This window comes from Trichomycterus rosablanca, chromosome 15, assembly GCF_030014385.1.
Source record: "Trichomycterus rosablanca isolate fTriRos1 chromosome 15, fTriRos1.hap1, whole genome shotgun sequence".
NCBI classification, from domain to species: Eukaryota; Metazoa; Chordata; class Actinopteri; order Siluriformes; family Trichomycteridae; genus Trichomycterus; species Trichomycterus rosablanca.
In genome coordinates this window covers 3405583-3427800 of record NC_086002.1, presented here as the reverse complement: position 1 = coordinate 3427800, position 22218 = coordinate 3405583, and the positions used below count along the sequence as shown (strand labels likewise).

Genomic DNA, 22218 nt, shown 5'->3' with positions numbered 1-22218 from the left:
TGAGCCAGACCTTTTTATTCAACAGTTGAGCTCTTTTTGGATGTACACAAGTTCCCATAGGCACAATATAATATCTTGTGAAGCCGTTCTAGAGAGTGGAGGCTGTTAATGTGTTGGGATGGTTGCAGCTCTTTATTAGTGCCTGTAGTTTTGGAATGGAATGTCCAACAAGGCCATGGTCTTGTGTCCACATAAAGTCTCATTAATAGGAAAAGTGATGTAAGACAGTGGCTTTTTTTAAGTGTGTTGCAGGCATCATATTTATAAATTTTTAAATGTTTAAAAAAAACAATACAACTGGTTAGTGAAAACATAAATCTTTAAGAGGTTCAAGAAGATTAAGAAATAGCACATTATTGTTTTAGATAGATGGACAGATAGATAGATAGATGAATGGATAGACTGACAGACAGATAGATAGACAGACAGACAGATAGATAGATAGACAGACAAACAGGACAGACAGAGAGATAGATAGATAGATAGATAGATATGGTGGGTAGCACTGTCACCTCACAGCAAGAAGGTCCTGGGTTCGATCCCCAGGTGGACCGGTCTGGGTCCTTTCTGTGTGGAGTTTGCATGTTCTCCTCGTGTCTGTGTGGGTTTCCTCCGGGAGTGAATTGGGTATGCAAAATTGTCCATGACTGTGTTTAATATTAAACTGTTTTCTGTCATGAATGTAACCACAGTGTGTAAAACATGACGCTAAAATACACTTATTAGCAATGCCTGTTGCTTAAGCTTGATCTAAAATGCGGGAGTCCATAAACTTTTCTGACCTTCATCTCTTCTGTAAGCTCTTCTGTAGAGGTGAGAACGGTTTCCTGTGCTGCTCTCCCACTGCGCCAGCCCCGAGTGATGCGCTAATCACACTCACATGCTGCCGCAACGCTGCATCCAGCCGCACGCGTAACAGCCGCTTCAGTCTGTGCGGGTTCAGTTCATTAAGCAGCTCATAAAAACGCTTTAAAAGTGTGTGTGTGCTGCAGTAATGACTCAAAACTCCAGTCGAAGTCGAACAGGACGAACTTTAGGGGGATTTTCGGTATTTAGAGGCTGATATTTATGGAAGTGCTTCGGTTTCTTCTCACGGGAATGTTTCTCCTCACAACATGCGACTGTTCACGTTTTCTGTCCTATTCACCTTCATAACAGGTAAGTGTTTACAGCTCAGTTCTTCATTTTTTACGTTTATTTCTGTATAAACTTGGAATATTTGCCACAAACACACCTTAAAACTGTAGCTGAATTATCAGTTTAGTTTTACAGACTTCGAAATAAAGGTTTGGACATCATGAAGAGAAGAATCAGACCACGACATCCACTGGTTGTTGAGCAGTTGAAGTAAAAATGTGCAAAAAATGTCAGTTTTTAATAGGAAAGTTGATGTAATACAGTGGCAAAAGCCTCCGTCCCAACTTTTTTGAGTGTATTGCAGGTATCAGATGTATACATTTGTTTATATTTAGAAAATACAATACAGCTGGTCAGTGACACTGGAAATCTTCTACAATCTGTATTTTGCTCAGGTTACTCAGGTTGTCTTTGTCATATATAAAAGTTTGTTTGATGTAAAACAAATATGCAAAACATAGAAGAAATTTAGTAGGGGGCAAATACTTTTTCACATGACTGTATGTAGGAACCAAATGCAACATAATACAAGAGAGACCATCTCAGGTCTCACAGCATTTATAAAGGTATGTTATCGTAAGTGGAACTATTATATTTGTTATTTGTTTTTTGGACAGATGAGGTAAACACGGACTGCGGTGGAACCATCGATGCTTATCAACAGAGGACCGGCTCGATTCGGTACTCAACCAAGATAAACTCGTTATTCAAACGATATCCAGCGGTTTGTACTTGGATTATCGATGCTCGGGTGAATCAGACTGTTTGGATCGAAGTCCTTGACCTGGACAATGACGCGCAGGTCCGGATCCAGTTCGAGAACAACTCGGTTATCTTGAAGGACCACGACGAACAGGACGAGCACGTGTCATTCTCAAGCACTGGAAAGACGACGGTGGAATGGAGTTGGGAGGATGATGTCGAGCTTCCACGGGAGTTACACCTGAGTAAGTCTACAAAACCTCCGATGTTGTGATAAAGTATTTGCCCCCTTTGCTTGATTGTTTCATATTTTCCACACTAAATGATTTCGGTTTAATAAACATGCAAAGTTTTGTTCACCTAAAGGAACAAGTCAGTCAACATCTGTATTACCCTTGTGAAAAGTACCTGACACCCTCCACCACTGCATCTAAACACAGTTTTTGGTGTCCAGGTATAAAATATTTGTTTAAGGTCTCGCCAAAGCATTTCTGTTGGGTTCTGGTCAGGGCTTCAATTTACTCCCTTTTTCTCCCAATTTAGCATCAGTTTGCTGCTGGGGACCCCGAAACACCAATCCCTTCTTATTCACCCATACTTTGGTGGATTTGCTGGGGGCGCCCGGCCGAGATTCGAACCTGGGAACTCCGAATCTCGGCGCTGGTGTGCTAGTGGATTATCCCGCTGCTCCACCTGGGCGCCCTAATGCTACAATTTATTTTTGCCAATAGTAATGACACTTCTCTTCATGATCTCATCGGATCTTTTATGACCTGATTGATTTGTCCTGAAGCCCTTAGTGAAGTTTCAGTGAGCCGCCACTCCTAGGTAGATTCACGACCACTTTAAATCTCCTCCTTTTGGAGATAACGGCACCTACTGTGGTTCATTTGTGTCCTAGAGCATCGGAAATGGTTTTATTAGTCTTTATTTCATTTTCATATTTTGCCACAGCTTTATTCCGGTCTGGGTTGTGGGCGCAATGCCTATTCATGTCAATCCATTGTAGGGCCCTGGCCCTCCCCCCCCACTCTCAGCCAGTCATATGTGTATGTAGACACCCAACTGGCTGATACAGAAATTTGAACCCTGGATCCCAGCAGTATTCAGTAGGGGGCTAGAGTAATTTACTGCTGTGTTGTTTTTCAGCTGTTTGGAATGATGGAAATTCGAGACTGACCTGGCTACATTTTTAAGATGTATATTTCACGATGCTGGCTAAAATTAAGCTTGCGGTGTTTAATTAGCCTACACATTAACCGCACAACCAAAAACCTTTACATGAGGGTGATACGCATGTTGGTTAATGTTATAACTTGCTTAGTGTGGTCTGAAATTATTTAGTGTGACAGACACGCGGCATATTTAAGCAGGTCGTTTAAAAAAATTGGCAATTTTGCCTGTTGTGCTCTTGGTGTGATCGTAGCAGGATGCAAATCTATTTATTTTCCTGCAGCATGTGTTTAAGCGAGCGTGTACTTGGAATGCGGCATTTCCTTCGTAACTGAATTCTTTGCCCTTGAAATGCATCCAGAATTCCTGTTTCCTTACATATCCGAGCGTTTGTGTTTGTTTCTCAGGATTTAACACGTCAGAAGGGGGTCCCGATTCGCCCCACGTTCCATACACCCACTCCGACAGCGACCCCGTTTCTCCCTCTCTGGACGGTGCCGTCGGCGTAACCCGCGTCCCAGACGTCTCTGGGTTCAGGAGTGCACCCCTGAGCGCAGGCGTTCGGCAGGGCGGAGGGGAGGCTGGATCGGACGATAAGTACGGATCCCTGTTTCCACAGGAAGCCGCACACAATGGGCAGGAAAAGCCTGGAGAGGCGATCCCTGACCTCGTGTACGCCGTCGGCCGCTCTCATCGTCATACACACACGGTTTCTAGCTCTGAAAAAAAACCACGGGCAGAACTTTCCGGGCGTACAATGGGCGCATATCTGAGCGAGGACGTACGCGCCGAGTTCGTCACACAAGAATCTCAACCGGCTACTAAACAGATAGATTCTCAGGAGCATAACGGCATCAGGAGGCTTGTAGGCTCTGCGCCCGTGGTCAACGATGTCTGGAATCAGCCGTTGGGAACTACTGTTGGTTCCACAAACCAAAACGGAGCTTTAAAGAAGAAAGAAGAGAAAGGAAGAACCGATTTGTCACCTTTATTGACTCATAATGACCAAAATGTTCCTCCTGAGACACGTGATGTCACAATGATGCAGTCAGCATCCACAGCCAATGGTAGAAGGAATCAGCCTGATCCTGGCACTCTTGGTACCACCTCAGAAAAGACTGAAAGGAGACGACTGAATCCCTCACCTAGAGCGACACACACAGACCAAAACTTTTCTCCTCAGACACATTCGCCAGTTTATGGAGGTGGTACCACATCCACATCCACAGCCAATGGTGGGAGGAATCAACTTCATCTAACAACCCTTGGTACCACACATGAGAAATCTAGGCCTCATCGTGCTTCAGGCATTTCCAATAAAACATCTGTGCCAGTTTTTAGAAATAACATCACAACGATGTCAGCGGCATCCACTCCTGGCACCGCACAGATGCCCTCGCCAACAGTCGAAGATCTGAACACAGTTAGCACCAAAGACCAAAGTTTAGAGATGGAAAGAAGACGACTGAATCCCTCACGTCGAGCGACACGCGCTGACCAAAACGTTTCCCCTCAGACACACTCGCCAGTTTATAAAGGTGGCATCACAGCGATGCCATCCACACTTACAGCCAATGGTGGGAGGATTGGTACCACACCTGAGAAATCTAGGCATCATCGTGCTTCAGGCACTTCAAATCGAACACTCGTGCAAGTTTTTAGGAATGACATCGCAACAATGTCAGTGGCTTCCACTCCTGGCACCGCACAGACGCCAACAGACGCCACCGTTAGTGCCGGCTCTCGCAAATCCAGTCACGAGGCTTTCAAAACCGTCGCGGTCACTTACAGAGGTGGCGTCCCTGTGATGTCACAAGCTTCCATGACCAATGGTGGAAGGAATCGGCCTGATCCTGGCACTCTTGGTACCACCTCAGAAGACAAAAGTTTTGAGATAGAGAGGAGACCTGGAGCGACACACGCTGACCAAAACGTTTCTCCTCAGACACACTCGCCAGTTTATCGAGGTGGCACCACAACGATGCCATCCACACATACAGCCAGTGGTGGGAGGAATCAGCTTCATCTAAAAACTCTTGGTACAACACATGAGACATCTAGACCCGTGCCAGTTTTTAGGAATGACGGCACGGCGATGTCGGCTGCATCCGCTCCTGGCACCGCGCAGACGGCAACAGACGCCACCGTTAGTGCCAGCTCTCGCAAATCCAGTCACGAGGCTTTAAAAACCATCGCGGTCACTTACAGAGGTGGCGTCCCTGTGATGTCACCAGCGTCCACGCCCAATGGCGGTAGAATCTGGCCCGGTTTAAATACTCTTGCTAATACACGTTCTGAAACGGATGCCGGTAGAGCCAATCGTTCGCCCCGATCGACCCAGATGAACCAGGGCGTGTCCTTCAAACCCAATCAGACGGACTTGCCAATATTCAATCTGTCGGACGTTTCTAATCAGACACGTTCTGCATTTTACGATGATTCGGACGCCTCTAACAGCACAGATGGCTCACCTTTATCAACTGTTATCCAAGATGTTTCTAATCAAACGCATGTATCCGTTTTGGAGGAATCAGATCCCGTTAGCAGCTCCCCTCCTGCTGCATCACATGATCAGACCAATACGTCCAGACCAGTATTATCTGATCACGACACCGCTCGTTCCTTGGAGGATTTTGATCATTCTACTGCTACGAGTACGAAGGAGACGGATTCTCCTGAATTGTATAGGTCTACGTCTTTGCCCAGCACTACCAATCAACCGAGTTTTACCAAGACGTTTGACCCTACCACAGCTCACGTTAGCCCCACTAGCGCCTCCACGCTTCCTACAGAGTCGTACTTGGCAACTCTATCCTCACGCTCGCCAAACACAGATGACGCCAGTGCTACCACCCTTCAATCCAGCTCTACATATCCAATCATCGCCACCACCACTATATCCACTGTGACCTCTGGCTTTTCTCCCAGGGTTCCGATCACAACCGAGGCTCTGTATGATGACCACAGCACTACTGTACTGCGTGCAGATTACCCTCTTACCACGTCTGTTCCTCCAGGAACGGCATCAACCGAAGCCGTGGATATCGTCCCTGACCACCGTTCGTGGACTTTCGGGACCGACCTTTTGACTCCAAGTCCTCCTGATACTCATTCCTCTTCACCCACTCTCGAATCAACACGCTCGATTAGCACAGCTCAAGACGATTCTAGCACCACCAAGCTGTCACACTCTACAGGTCAGCCTACCACGACTACCACGTGGTCTGGAAGCACAGAAACAGCCAATCAAAACACACACCGCCTGACCACAAGTGTCCAAACTCACATTTTGTCAGAACCGCCCACTAGAACCACCCAGCCGATGCAGACCAGCGAAGGTTCCTCCAGCTCCAAACCTGGAACACAAACCTCATTGATGTCGGTCAGTAAGAGACCTTTGATCCACCCAGGAACAGCCCGAAATGACAAAGACTGGGCACACAACGTCAGGGTGTTTGTCCTAGAAGACCAGCCAGCGATCGCTAACGGTGGGCAGCGTTTAGTGTATTGTTAGCATTAGCATCCTGTACATACATCCTGTTTATGTGTAGCACACAAGAATGCGATTGTTTCTTATACCAGTGGCTGAAATTTTGTCGACGCCTGAACATGACCTTAATGAACGTCTCATTCCAAAACCTATAGCTATAACACTCACTCACTTTCTTAACTGCTTATCCAATTAGGGTCGATTAGGGGTGCTGGATCCTATCTCAGCTTTTCAATGGGCGCAAGGCACACAGTAACACCCTGGACGGGGCGCCAGTCCATCGCAGGGCAGACACACACACACACCCATACACCTATAGGGCAATTCAGTGTCTCCAATTAACCTGACTGCATGTTTTTGGACTGTGGGAGGAAACCGGAGCTCCCGGAGGAAACCCACGCAGACACGGGGAGAACATGCAAACTCCGCACAGAAAGGACCCAGGACCTTCTTGCTGTGAGGCGACAGTGCTACCCACCGAGCCGCCGTGCCGCCCTGCAGCTATAACAGCCTCCTGTGTCTGTGTTCAGTAGCATGGAGGTCATGGCACCAACACACGTCCCTGTGGACCTTGTTTTTGCACAGCCGCACAGTCGAGGAACCGGACGAGGTTTTCCTGCCTTGGTTTCATTGGTTTTACCCACTTGTTAGCAATGGATGGGACTAAACTCAATCCACACTTGAATTCAGTCATCTGGGAAGGGGGGTGTCCACATACTTTTAATAAGATAAGATAAGACTTTTTTAGAAGGGTGGTAACACGAAACAAACGTGTAGCCCCCTTGTGGAGGCTTTATGTTACATCTTGAAAACCACAGTGGGGCCAGATTGTGGACATATTCAGTCTGATGAACAGTCAGTGATTATGGGGTCTGGTTGTTGTTGTATTGTATGTTATTGTTATTGTATTGTTATTTTGGTCAGGTAGTGTATTTGTGTGATGTTATTTGTTGTTGTTTGTTGTAGTGGAAACCTTCCAAGTGCTGCTGCAGGTGATACTGGAAGATAACTCACCCTCATATGAAGGACTCGTGGAGGTACCGAAGTTCACATCATCGTCTAGCTCAGCGTTTCCCAACCTTTTTTTCATCACGGACCGGTTTCATATAAAATATAATTTCATGGACCGGCAGGGAAGGGAGGATTTAATAAGATTTCTCACAAACGATGTACAAATGAGCTGTTTTCACTGCAACGAGAAGCTACTCCCACCTAGGGGTGACAATAAGACAACAAACACCCGAAATAGAAGCAGTGAAAACTGCTTTTCTAGCGATCTGTAATTGTTCATTCTTTCTGTGCGGCCCGGTAATAAATAGCCCATGGACCGGTACCCGCCCGCGGCCCGGTGGTTGGGGACCCCTGGTCTAGCTGATGCCTGCTTATGTCAGAGGATCTCCTGCCAAACGTTAAGCACTTTAACTGTCTGCATAGTGGGTTTATGCCTCAGTAGAGAGGATTCTAATAAGACATGGAACTCATATGGCAGATTATTTAGACGCACTACTTTACGTTATCGCAATTTTAGCTTACTAAGCTAACACAGGTAGCCTCAGGCCATTCAAACTGACTAGCACGCCAGCTAACGTCTCCCTCCGTGTCCCGAAAATGCTTCAACCGTCCCTGACGAGCCCGAATTTACAAATAAACGACACTCGTATAATTACACCTTTATACAAATTAAACATCAATGAGAATTTACTTACATACTTACTCCGCATTTATTTGTCCGCCATGTTTGTCATTTTTTGTGAGAAAAGTCATGCCGCACTGAATGCTGGGATTGCCTTCAGCGCTGAGGAGGGATCAGACTCTCCCTCGTCATTCAGTCAGATCATCACTCAGAATTAAGGCGCCTCAGTAGAAGCAAGCCATAGCCTAGTGGTTAGGGTTCTGAACTAGTAACCAGAAGGTCGCTGGTTCAAGCCCCACCACTGCCTGTTGGGCCCTTGAGCAAGACTCAACCCTCAATTGCTCAGATTGTATACAGTAATAGTACTGTAAGTCGCTTTGGGTAAAGGCGTCTGCCAAATGCTGAAAATGTAAATGTAATGTAAATGTAGAAGCATTTTAAGGTATCTGTAAGTATTTAGACACGCCCTCTTCTCGTGAGTGTAGGATGACTTAAAATGCATCTATGTAGAGAGATCACTAGGTTTTCAGACAGACCCATATACTCGAACCTGTGCTAAACCGGCCTGCCTGGTTTCTGTAGAGACACAGTATCAAGTGGTGGAAGAATACTCCAGTGTGGCGCGTTCATCCGTGTGTGCTACGGCTCTGTTATTAAACTAGTAATGTTATTGAACTTGATCACATTACTACACCTATTAATTAATTATTGTTCCTCCTCTCCGTGTGCAGATCGAGCCATTTCTACAGAGAATAGAGGGATACCAGAGCCAGCACGTGACCTGGCACAGGTAAGTCACCAACTTTCGGAGTGTTGGTATTTTCCTCTGGCTGGTTTCTTCTGTCTCTGCATATCACTAAATTGTTTCAGATCCTTGAACCATGTTAAACATAAGATGACAATAATCTGAGTGTAAATGGGGCGAGTTGAGCATCACCAGAGGTAGCCCCACACCTGCAAACAATAAAAATGAACCCAGCTGACTGGATGCTTCATTAAGGTGGAACAGTACTGTGGCTGAAGTGCCACAGACAAAAAAAGGGAGAAAAAATAATGCCTAAAATAACAGATACTAAATAATACAAAAATCAGAGAGTAGTTTTTGGAGTGTGTCTGTGGGAATTGGTTCCCGAGAAGGCCTGACTCGCAGTCAAGATTCCAGTTCATTCCCTTTGCGAATGATCTATTTTATATAAAGGAATTCACACAGCTGGTAGTGTTGGGCAAAGCTAAAACACCTGAACTTGATAAAAAGGGCAGTGCTAGGACAGCTGTTAAGATACTGGCCTCGTAATCAGAAGGTTGCTCATTCTAACCCCATGTAAGCCAATGTTCCGCTTGCTTACACTGCTTGAATGTAGTCTTGTTAAACTGTTGTTTAGTGGACCAGCGTTCCAGTCGGTGGTCACGTTCGGGACCGCAGAGGCCGTCTCCTGGCTCGGAAGGGCGGAGTCTCTTTTGCAGAAGGCGGGGCTGAGACCACTTCCTGCAGAAGGGATATTTGTCGGTGGCGTCCGAGTGAAAAACGTCACCGTAGGTGGTAAGTCATTTATTTTACCATCATCTATCATCCTTCACTCCGTTCATAGGCCTATAATATATAGCCAAATGTATGTGGACAGCTTGTGGACAGTCAGAATTGCTCGACTGACCTTTTGATAACACAAAACCGAGTAGTGGAGGATACACATAAGGCATAGCAGGACTTTTTGTGAGAATCTACTGCTGGCTAGTGAAAAAGAAGCAGCTGGCGACTGCTCAATCGTGCTCTCCTTGGCCATCGTGGGGGTGGTGCAAGCGGCTGAGGAATTGCAAAGGGGAATTAAAAATGACTGGGTTGGGAGAAAAAAAGAGTGAAAGGCCTCCCAACATTCACCCCCCTTCCCTCAGGAACAGTGGCATTCTGGTGGCACAGTGAAACCCAGATCTCAGCAGTGGTGGGCATGCTAGCGATCTGGGTTCGAATATAAATGGGTACTTAGGACCTGGGTTTGATTTTTGCCGTCTGTGAGAGGTGTGGCATGTGCTTCCCTTGTTTGCATGGGTTTCCTCTGGGTAGTTCACTTTCCTCATGCCTCTTAAAACATACTAGTAAGTGGATTGGCTGTCTAAAATATGAGATGAACTGACGCCCTGACCATGTTGTGCTCTTGCCATGCCAGTGTTTTCAGGTTTCCCCGGACCCACCGCAGCCCTGACCAGAATAGAGTCGTTAGTGATAATGAATGAATGAATGAATGTCTTTTGTCTCTCTCAGGCCTGCACGGCGACGTGTGCGCCTGGTTGTTTTCCTGCCCGTTCGGGTTCCAGTGTGTCTCTTCGGAGGGCAATGCCAGCTGCAGATCTGTGTGCCACTCCGGGTACTGTAAGCACCAGGGCATCTGTGTTCACAGAGCTGGGCAGCCTCCAGTCTGCCAGTGAGTGCCATGCTAGTTCAAATGCACACGTACTTAATATACACCGATCAGCCTTAACATTAAAACCACCTCCTTGTTTCTACACTCACTGTCCATTTTATCAGCTCCACTTACCATATAGAGGCACTTTGTAGTTCTACAATTACTGACTGTAGTCCATCTGTTTCTCTACATACTGTTCTTCAATGGTCAGGACCCCCACAGGACCACCACAGAGCAGGTATTATTTAGGTGCAGTGACACTGACATGGTGGTGGTGTGTTAGTGTGTGTTGTGCTGGTATGAGTGGATTTAAACACCTCACTGTCACTGCTGGACTGAGAATAGTCCACCAGCCAACAGCTCCCCATGGGCAGTGTCCTGTGACCATTGATGAAGGTCTAGAAGATGACCGACTCAAACAGCAGCAATAGATGAGCGATCGTCTCTGACTTTACATCTACAAGGTGGACCAACTAGGTAGGAGTGTCTAATAGAGTGGTCAGTGAGTGGACACGGTGTTTAAAAACTCCAGCAGCGCTGCTGTGTCTGATCCACTCATACCAGCACAACACACACTAACACACCACCACCATGTCAGTGTCACTGCAGTGCTGAGAATCATTCACCACCTAAATAATACCTGCTCTGTGGTGGTCCTGTGAGAGTCCTGACCGTTGAAGAACAGCATGAAAGCAGGCTAAAAAGGTATATAGAGAAACAGATGGACTACAGTCAGTAATTGTAGAACTACAAAGTGCTTCTATATGGTAAGTGGAGCTGATAAAATGGACAGTGAGTGTAGAAACAAGGAGGTGGTTTTAATGTTATGGCTGATCAGTGTATATGTGTGTGTGTGTGTGTGTGTTTACTGTAGGTGTCCTGTTGGTGAAGACTTCTGGTTCATGGGTCAGCGCTGTGACCTCCGTATGACCCGACAGCGACTGGCCGGCGTGTGTTTTGGAGTCCTGGCTGCCGTTGCAGTGCTCATGGCGGTCCTTGCTTACCTGGCCGTGCGCCGCTTTAAGACCATGCTGGCACAGGCCAAAGCAGACCAGACGCAAAGCAGGTAACACACTGAAATACACCAGATGGCCAAAAGTATGTGGACACCCCTTCTAATCGTTGAGTTTTAATGTGTATAAACGAATTAACATGCTTCCAACTTGTGCACAAATCGAGACGTGATTTGAAGAGTTTGGAGTGTGGAGGAACCTCGTGGCCACCATGAAACCTTGACCTCAATCCTACTGATCACTTTTGAGATGAAGCAGAATTCTACTTTATACATACAGAAACTTCTGTAAAGTTCTAGAAAGTTCTAGAAAGTTAATTAATAAGTCCATGGAACAGTGGTCTCTCACCAAGGTCAAAAAGAAACTTGCTGGATGTTTTTTCAACTTATGTTTGAATGACTTTTGCTTGCTATGTATTTAAGATGAATAATCCAGTAGTTTCAAAACGCACCTTCTCAAAAATTCTACATTATACATACAGAAACTTCTAGAACTGTAAAGTCCTTTAATTGGCCTCCAATTACACACCTATTAAAAAGTCCATGGAACAGCGGCCTGTTGCCAAGGTCAGAATGAACCCCTAATGTGTCTGCATGGTCAGAAGAAATCCAGCCACCAGCAACTGGTCTTCCATGAATCAGAATCTGCTGGAACTTGTGTTGGAAATCGTGTTTCAATCTTCCCCAGATACGAAGCATTTCTGCTTGCAGAACTTCCACTCACTGGATGTTTTTTTTACTTGTGCTTACTTATCCAGTTTTTTTTTAAACATACCTCCTCAAAACTTCTACATTATACATACAGAAATTTGTGTCATGGTGCCTAGTAAGAAGTCCATGGAACAGCAGTCTCCTGCCAAGGTCAGAAAGAAACCCCAAGGTGTCTGAATGGTCTGAAGTAATCCAGTAATGCAGTAATGCTTGCAGAATTGCCGCCGGATGTTTTTTTTTGTTTGTATGACTTGAATGGCATTTGCAAGTTTTACCACTCTGAATAATCCAGTTTTAAAACGTACCTCCTCAATGGGTGATTATCATTGCATTTGAGTTTCACCAGCCTCTACAGTGCATGCTATTATTGAAAGATGTTGATGAAGTTAAAGGAAGGTCTGTGTGTGAAGTTACCGCAGGTTTAACCACTTTGATGAGCTGTCGGCTCGTTTCTGGCAAAGGTCCTGGCCCGGATCGGACGACTCGCTCGACAACGTGGCGTTCAGTCGCTCGGACGAGTTGCTGCACATGAGGGCGCTGGACCGCCCCTGCTGTTACCATGACGACACGCTCTCCATCGCCTCGACGTACCCGGGCAGCGCTTCGCACGTCAAAACTGTTTATCCACACAGGTACGGAGGATGTGTGGCTGATATAACGTGTATAATTAACGTACAATAATGTACGCTACATTACGTTGCCACTGTTGGGTTCCTGAGCAAGGCCCTTAATTCGTAATTGCTTGAATTGTATATTGTCACAAATGACAACGATGGTGTCTGCACAGAGACGGGGGTAATGGAGACTCTCCGTGCACGATACGGATCTCCATATGATAAGAAGCGGTTGGCTGCTGCAGGGAAAAAATGGGTCAGAGAGAAATAATAATAATCATAATAATAATAATAATAATAAGTAAACTTGTACGTGAACACCCCCTTGTGGAGGCTTTATGTTACGTCTTGTAAACCACAGTGGGACCAGATTGTGGAGTAAGATGCTTTGTTTGTGTTGCCTCGAAGGGGGGTGTGTACAGCCCACTTCAGGCAGGAGTGGGTGATCGGATATGACTAAACTGGGAATATTTTGTGTATCATTCAGTTCACAGTATCAGTGGGATATGAGCACATGCAGCCTCGCCGACTGTGTGATCGACTCAGGAAAGGCGAGCGATCTGTCCGTGTGCAGCTGGCCCATCGAACCCATTCAGTGGACGCCGTTCCCTTTGCTACAGCAGCTCAACCAAAATACAACCACGGTAAGTCTCTCTCTCACACACACACACACATGCTCGATTATAATACGTAGATGTTTGACGATCTTTTTTGTGTGTTTTGTGCCCATATCAGACAAAATCCTCTCGCTCTCGCTCCTACTGCGAGGGAATGGAACTGGTGGACATGGAGAAGAGCCGGACTGCATAACGAGGACTGATGTCTGTTTGTTTATTAGGATTTTAACGTCATGTTTTACACTTTGGTTACATCCATGACAGGAACGGTAGTTACTCATTACACAAGATTCATCAGTTCACAAGGTTATATCAAACACAGTCCTGGACAATTTAGTGTCTCCAATTCGCCTCACTTGTACGTCTTTTGACTGTGGGAGGAAACCGGAGCACCCGGAGTAAACCCACGCGGACACGGGGAGAACATGCAAACTCCACACAGAAAGGACCCTGGCCGCTCCAACTGGGGATCGAACCCAGGACCTTCTTGCTGTGAGCCACCGTGCCGCCCCACGAGGACTGATGAACTTGGCTGACTGAAGCCTGACCTAAGCAGAAATAACTGAAATGGTGCTAATGAGCTGTTTTCTTGATATACGTTGATAGTCTCACCATTTTTTCTGGGATTATTTCTATTAAATATCAGTTTTGACAGATCAGTGAGTGACCACTGTTCGGTTTTTGGTGTAGCACAGTACATAATCGTCCCATTTCCCTTTTTTTAGTTAATCTTTGCATCTAAGCTGATGCATAAAAACGGTTGCAGGATGCAATTATGGCTGCAGTTGCAGACACACTGATAAATAACATTTTTGGGAGTATATTTCACCACACTAAAACGTTTAGTAGCAATGAGAACGTGTTGTGTTATCTGCTGCTCTCATGTGTCCATTATTGTGCAATGCACCATTAACAAAATGCTTATGGTACTACAGCGGGGACTTTTGGCCAGTAACGCCGATTAAGGAGCTCATAATGTTTGCAACCCAACCACGACCCAACACATTACTGTACAGAGTGGTGTTTCCCATGGTGTGTAAGCTAATTAATGTAATAATTAAATATTCAAAGATTAAAACTGATCACATTAAATGAATTTTACTATTCACACATTTTGTATTTCAGCATGTATTATTATTATCATTGTTGTTGTTGTCATAATAATAATAATAACTATAATAATAATTATTTATAAATAATTAAGTGCTGTCAAGTCTATTCCGACTCCTGGTGGATCCATTCTAGTCCTTTCAAAAGACTGGGCCATCACAAAAGTTTAAAGGCATCAAGGGGTCTGTCTTGAACTGTTCCTCATTCGCCCACCATATTCGTCATTTTTTATGTGGAAAAGTGGTGCCGCACTGAATGCTGGGATCCCTCGTTATTCAGTCAGATTATCACTCAGAATTAAGGCACCTCAGTAGGAGCATTTTAAGGTATCTAAGAATTTAGACACGCCTCCTCGGCCTCCTAGGATGATGTAAAATGCGTCTATGTAGAGTACAGAGAGTGATACGTCTAAAACTGTGATCGCAGTTTAATACACCAGCCCAGCACCTCAGAGTCTTAAACTGTTCATAATAAAAAGATGAAGGCCAGATGGGTCGTAGCATCTTTGTTGTCTGGTTGAGACACTGGACTAGTGTGGCCTTACATTCTGAGATTTGAGAAACATGGACACTTAAGATCCAAGAAAAAAAAAACAGACAAAAGGTTAAAGATTAAAAATTTTATTGTACAATTACACTGGTGTTGTTCTCCTAGTGGCGGTCACTGAGCTCGCCATGACCGTGCAGTTATTGATGGAGTTCCCATCGCCTACCTTCACCACGGGAGCTCTGACCAGGCCGAAGCGTTTCTCCGAGACCTGGGCATGCGAGACGCCGCCGTTCTCCACTCTCAGCGAGGTCTGTAGCATCTGCGCGTGCCTGACGACGGGACTGTGAGCGTGCATGAACGTGGCCGGCGAGGCCTGTGCGTACCCTTGATCTGCCCCCAGCGAGTACAGTGCAAACTCGTTCCCGCGGTGGGCTGGGGCACGGGGTGGGGTATTCACACGGGTGCGGTAACGTGAGCGGTAGCTAGAGGAGCGGCGCTGCTGGAGCGAAGAGTGGGCAGGGGGCCGGGCCGTGCGTCTGTGGCGGGGGCCGCGGTGCGCGTCTATGAAGAGGTGCACAGTGAGCGCGCCCACGGTCTCTGCGATGACGAAGGAGAACGCACCACAGTAGAAGCTCCAGCCGTACCAGTGACTCCGCTTGGACTCGCTCTGGTTTGGGTCACCGGAGTTGGCGGAGATGTACACGATGATACCGATGATGTTGCTCAGCCCTGTAACGTCCACACACAGACAGAAGAAGCCTTGTGTTACTAGTTTTGTGAATTTGTGTTTATCTGTTTGTAAACAGTGCTTCGTTAACAGCCCACATATTTATCTATCCATCCAATCCATCAGCTCAAACAACCCTCCACCCACCCATCAGATCCATCCAACCAACCATCATATCCATCCATCCTTTCACCCAAATACCCCTTTACCCATTCACCAGTCTATTCCAAATCCCTCCACCCTTCCATCTATTTAGCCATCTATCCATGCACTTATACCCAACAACCCATCTACCCCTTCTACCTAAACAACCCTCAACCCATCCACCCACTTAACCAACCATCTATCCTCCATTCCACCCTTACAACCCTCCACCCATTAACCAATCTTTACCAGATCCCTCCAACCTTCCATCTATCCATTCATCCATCCATCCAACATCTCAAACAACCCTCCATCCATCCATCCATCCTTTCACCCAAATATCCCTTCATCCATTCACCAGTCTTTACCAAATCCCTCCACCCTTCCAACTATTTAGCCATCTATCCATGCACTTAACCAGCCGTCTATCCTCCATTCCACCCTTACAACCCTCCACCCATCAACCAATCTTTACCAGATGCCCCCAACCTTCCATCCATCCACCCACCCATCCACCCAAACAAGATCCATCCTTTCATATATCCATTCATCCATCCATACACTTACACAACCCAACCATCTACCCACCTTTTCACTCAAACAACATTTACCTATACATCCATACATACCACCATTCATTCCATCCATCCATCTATTCATTTACTCAACCATCCATCCTATCACACAAACAAGCCCACTTTTCATTGTACCTATGTGTAAATACACAGTATATTCCAGCCTTGTGACCAAGATAAAAAAAAAATCTGTTGTTGTCTTTGTCATCAGTCAGTTTAACCATCCAGCATGTCATCGTACCCGCTGAGACGAAGAAAATGCCGGCGCTCAGGATGACGTTGTGGCGGTTCTTGTAGAATTCGCTGGCGGCCACGCACATTCCACCGATGAACAGCAGCCCGACACTCATGATGGGGAAGAGACTCGAGGCACGTACTGCCCCTGTAATGAACACACACGGCCATCAACTAAGAGAACCAAAAGTACGTAGACAACTTAGCATAAACATGTTGGACATCCCATTCCTTAACCAGAGGCACCTAAACAGGACTTCACTCATTTGGAAAGGCTTGTAACAAAATTTTAGAATGTGTCTGTAGGAATTCGTGCACAGTTTCCTCATAATAGTTGAGATCAGGTGTTGCAGACCCATTAGAATCACTGCATGGTTTAAAATGTGCACAAACAGTATGGGGAGGCACTGAGTGGACCTCTATGTTTGAAGCGAGGTCCATAGAGACATGGTCTGATGAGTTGAGGTTGGAGAAACCAGCAGCCATGCTCAGAGCCCTGACCTTAAACCCCAGCCATCTTTGGGATAAATTGGACATCGATTCCAGAGGCTGGAAATGCTCACAAATGCTGTTTTGACTGAAAGGGTGGCACAAATCCCAGCTGACACAGTCAGAAAGATAAAGGTTGTAATATTTGCAGTGGGGCAGGTAACAAGGTCTTCATATTAAGGTCCATGGTTTTGAAATGGGACGTCCAAGAGGCTGTCAGGGACTATCAGGCGGCCACATACTTTTTGGTCATAGTGCATATAGGGATGAGTGACAAATTAAAGGAAAACCTAAGTAAATGTATTGTCACTGACTGGGAATGCCAACTAGGAATGCCAACTAGGAATGCCAACGCAAGATAAGACGAGATGTTGTTGTAGGGTTGCAGTGACTAGTCCACACCCACAGGCACTGGAAAGGTCATTGTCATCCTTTACCATCTTTTACCATATTCATAACAAGTATATACACCAATCAGCCATAACATTAAAACCACCTCCTTGTTTCTACACTCACTGTCCATTTTATCAGCTCCACTTACCGTATAGAAGCACTTTGTAGTTCTACAATTACTGACTGTAGTCCATCTCTTTCTCTGTATGCTTTGTTAGCCCCCTTTCATGCTGTTCTTTAATGGTCAGGACCCCCACAGGACCGCCACAGAGCAGGTATTATTTAGGTGGTGGATCATTCTCAGCACTGCAGTGGTGGTGTGTTAGTGTGTGTTGTGCTGGTATGAGTGGATTTAAACACCTCACTGTCACTGCTGGACTGAGAATAGTCCACCAACCAAAAATATCCAGCCAAAAGCGCCCCATGGGCAGCGTCCTGTGACCACTGACGAAGGTCTAGAAGATGACCGACTCAAACAGCAGCAGTAGATGAGCGATCGTCTCTGACTTTACATCTACAAGGTGGACCAACTAGGTAGGAGTGTCTAATAGAGTGGACAGTGAGTGGACACGGTATTTAAAAACTCCAGCAGTGCTGCTGTGTCTGATCCACTCATACCAGCAAAACACACAATAACACACCACCACCATGTCAGTGTCACTGCAGTGCTGAGAATGATCCACCACCTAAATAATACCTGCTCTGTGGTGGTCCTGTGGGGGTCCTGACCATTGAAGAACAGCATGAAAGAGGGCTAAAAAGGTATGTAGAGAAACAGATGGACTACAGTCAGTAATTGTAGAACTACAAAGTGCTTCTATATGGTAAGTGGAGCTGATAAAATGGACAATGAGTGTAGAAACAAGGAGGTGGTTTTAATGTTATGGCTGATCGGTGTACCTAGATGTATGACGTACACCAAGAGGACGGCCTACACCTGAATGCTTGACCCCTGCAATAAGGTGTCATGTGGCTCTTTTTTGGCCGTGTGGGATCAGTACAATCATATTCTGATTGATCACCTGATCAATCTGATCCATCATTACTATAAAAACACTGATGGTGTTCCATCGTTCCAGGTTTCACAGACTTGTGGGATCTTTACCCCGGTGCAGTAAAGCCGTCCTGGTGTGGTGGCTTATAGCACAGTGCGTAGCGTTCTATTGTTTTCCTTTAATTTGTCACATACTTGAGGTGAAATCAGGGAGCTGTAGGTACTCACGGAGCAGGTATTCCGCTGCATCCTGTTCATATTCAGCATCTTCTGGGAGATGGTCGATGCTCTTACAGACCCCGATCAGCAAACCTTGGAGAAACGCATCGGCACACGGTCAGATAATGAACAAAACTAATCTTTCATTTGAATGTACAGCCAAAATGATGTGTACATTCCTTCTAAGTGTTGAATTTAGGGTGATTTAGGGTGTAGTTTCAGCCACACCTATTAACGACAAGGATATAAAGGTTCCCAAGGACAGGCTTGGTGAGGAGGAACTTCAGTGGCTCTGATGAACAACTGTGGGATGAACCGGCTAGTCGAGAGCGATTAAATAGTCATTGTTGGGTGACCACACTGGATGGGCAAGCTGCCTCCATAGGTGGTGGGACGGCGCCCTTTTGAGTGAAGCGTTACAATACAGATGGGCTGCGTCAGTGATGGTGTGGCTACTCGGCTCTTTTTTACATTGTGACAGTATATTGTCTAAGCAATTGAGGGCCCAACAGTGGCAACCTGGCAGTGGTAGAGCTTGAACCAATGACCTTTTGATTACTAGTCGAGTACCTTAACTGCAAAGCTACAACTACTAAGTGTATACTAAGCTCCTCCCTTTATAATCTGTCTGTTTGGAAAACGTGAGTTAGCACACAGTGGTGGACCGAGTAGCTGAGTTGTGATAACTCTGTTTTCACATCTGAGTTTTTGCTTTATAGTTTCATACCTTCGCTGATGTCCTTGTGGGGCGAGCGCATGGCCATCTGAATTTTCCAGCACTTGCTGGACAGAGTGACCCGCCCCATTACAAGATCTGATCTGTTCTCATAAGTTTCTGTATATGAATGCACTTGTGTGGCCAGTGTGATGTCATGTCATTTTCAGAAAGGTTGAGAACCGCTGCCGTGAAGAGACCACACAGCCTAAGTGGGATCGGTCACGTCGATGCCCTTTTAGCAGCCCGAGTGCTTCATTACACTTTCCATTAAAAGCATTGATTGAGACCGGCGGATTTGGGTCAAAGGGACACTCGCTATACACTGATCAGCCATAACATTAAAACCACCTCCTTGTTTCTACACTCACTGTCCATTTTATCAGCTCCACTTACCATATAGAAGCACTTTGTAGTTCTACAATTACTGACTGTAGTCCATCTGTTTCTCTACATGCTTTGCTAGCCCCCTTTCACCCTGTTCTTCTGTGGTCAGGACCCCCACAGGACCACCACAGAGCAGGTATTATTTGGGTGGTGGATCATTCTCAGCCCTGCAGTGACACTGACATGGTGGTGGTGTGTTAGTGTGTGTTGTGCTGGTATGAGTGGAGTTTTTAAATACCGTGTCCACTCACTGTCCACTCTATTAGACGCTCCTACCTAGTTGGTCCACCTTGTAGATGTAAAGTCAGAGACGATCGCTCATCTATTGCTGCTGTTTGAGTCGGTCATCTTCTAGACCTTCATCAGTGGTCACAGGATTCTGCCCACGGGGCGCTGTTGGCTGGATATTTTTGGTTGGTGGACTATTCTCAGTCCAGCAGTGACAGTGAGGTGTTTAAAACTCCAGCAGCGCTGCTGTGTCTGATCCACTCAAAACCAGCACAACACACACTAACACACCACCACCATGTCAGTGTCACTGCAGTGCTGAGAATGATCCACCACCTAAATAATACCTGCTCTGTGGTGGTCCTGTGGGGGTCCTGACCATTGAAGAACAGGGTGAAAGGGGGTAACAAAGCATGTAGAGAAACAGATGGACTACAGTCAGTAATTGTAGAACTACAAAATGCTTCTATATGGTAAGTGGAGCTGATAAAATGGACAGTGAGTGTAGAAACATGGATATATTCATTATGGGTGAGGGATCGAAGGTCGCAGGTATTCAGTTTTGGTTTTTCAGAGCTGTTATGGACTGTAGATGGTAAAATTCATACATTTCTCACAATTGTGTGTCTTGCAATCATGTTTTTAAACTGTCGGCCTACTGACTGAGCCTTCACAGCATCACCCGACACTGTTTCGTCCATGTTCATGTTCTATTATTAGCATAAAGTAATTCCAAATCAATTTAACAAATGGCAGCGACTTAAAATTGACCAGTTTTAGGATAAATACTGTACATGCATATACTGTAGTAACTATGTGTTGAGTGCTGTAGGGAAAACAGCTGACTAGCTGTGTATTTGTGTATTCTGAATAAGTAGCCTAGTAATCGAAGGGTCGCAGGTTCAAGCACCACCACTACCAGATTGCCGCTGTTGGGCCCTTCAGCAAGGCCCTTAACCCTTTATTGCTTAGACAATATGCTGTAAAAGTACCGTAAGTTGCTTTCGAAAGGGCCAGCTGTTTGGTGGACCATTTTTTGGAAGATTGATGGTCCAAGCCTCACAGCCGTCAAGCTACTACTGTTGGGCCCTTGAGCAAGGCCCTTGACTTGCAGCATGGTATCATGTCTTAATTGGAAGTCAATTTGGAAAAGAAGCGTCCACCAAACATTTTAAACGTATATTTTGATCACTTGTGTCCCAAAACCGTCCACTGTCCACTACTGCCGGTGGGATATGTTGGAGGGTTTGGACCAGCTTCATATGATGGAAATTTACAAATGTATTTTTTTTTCTTATCTCCTAATTTAGTCATTTCCAGTTCCCGATAGTAAATTTGTTGCCACTTGCACAACCCTCGATCTAATCAGGGAGAGCCAGATCACCACACGCCCCGTCCGACATGTGTCCGATCTATGACAGCTGCTTATAAACAGCCAGTGTTGGGTTCCCACACAGAGCCTTATCTCATTTGGAGAGCCACGCTAAGCTCCATACGACCCCCCTTCCCATTGGAGAAGCAGTGAACTCTGCCGAGATTCAAACTTGCGAGTTCGAACCCTCTGCAGTGGCGTGCTACCATGTTTGAGTGAGATAGGGTTGATGTATCGTTACCTTCCATGCAACACTGGCGCCAGAGGCCCGAATGTGTCAGCACCTCCTCGTTTTTGTGGCTGGTGTCGTTGTCACCCGTACTGTCGGTCCGGCACACGCCCGGCTCGTAGAGCCAATAATCCGTCCCGACAGCGATGGTCATGAGGCTGAAGGCGGTGAAGGCTCCGGCCGTGGTGATGAGCATCTGCGCTCCACGGCTGCACAAGCGCATCGTTCTGGATCTGGATGAATGGATCAAGCCATCAAGATAGGAAATCCATTCTGGTTTCTGTGTCCTCTGCTGTCATTTCGCTCTACTTTTAGCACTTGTAGAAATGCCACACTTTCAGGGAACCCTTGAACTTGAACGAGAGCACGTTGTCCACGTCTTCAGCTAAAGGTCAGCAGCACCGGACTGTAGTGAAAGATCCATT

At 46.0% G+C, this 22218-nt stretch overlaps 2 protein-coding genes across 2 annotated transcripts; one reads left to right on the top strand and one right to left on the bottom strand.

Annotated features, from left to right (window-relative positions):
• The first annotated feature begins 755 nt into the window (after positions 1–755).
• si:ch211-14k19.8 (mucin-12) lies at positions 756–14600 on the top strand. The gene is made up of 12 exons (XM_063010820.1): positions 756–813; positions 1755–2084; positions 3420–3904; positions 4724–6500; positions 7469–7539; positions 8867–8925; positions 9518–9675; positions 10393–10552; positions 11409–11600; positions 12668–12889; positions 13359–13515; positions 13607–14600. Exons 1-12 carry the CDS (start codon positions 756–758, stop codon positions 13679–13681), a joined length of 3744 nt encoding a protein of 1247 aa, XP_062866890.1. The 3' UTR covers positions 13682–14600.
• A 628-nt stretch (positions 14601–15228) lies between these two features.
• On the bottom strand, positions 15229–22016 carry cacng3a (calcium channel, voltage-dependent, gamma subunit 3a). The gene is made up of 4 exons (XM_063010431.1): positions 21806–22016; positions 18872–18955; positions 16775–16915; positions 15229–15816 (listed from the first exon to the last, which is right to left on the bottom strand). Exons 1-4 carry the CDS (start codon positions 22014–22016, stop codon positions 15230–15232), a joined length of 1023 nt encoding a protein of 340 aa, XP_062866501.1. The 3' UTR covers position 15229.
• Between the last annotated feature and the right edge of the window lie 202 nt (positions 22017–22218).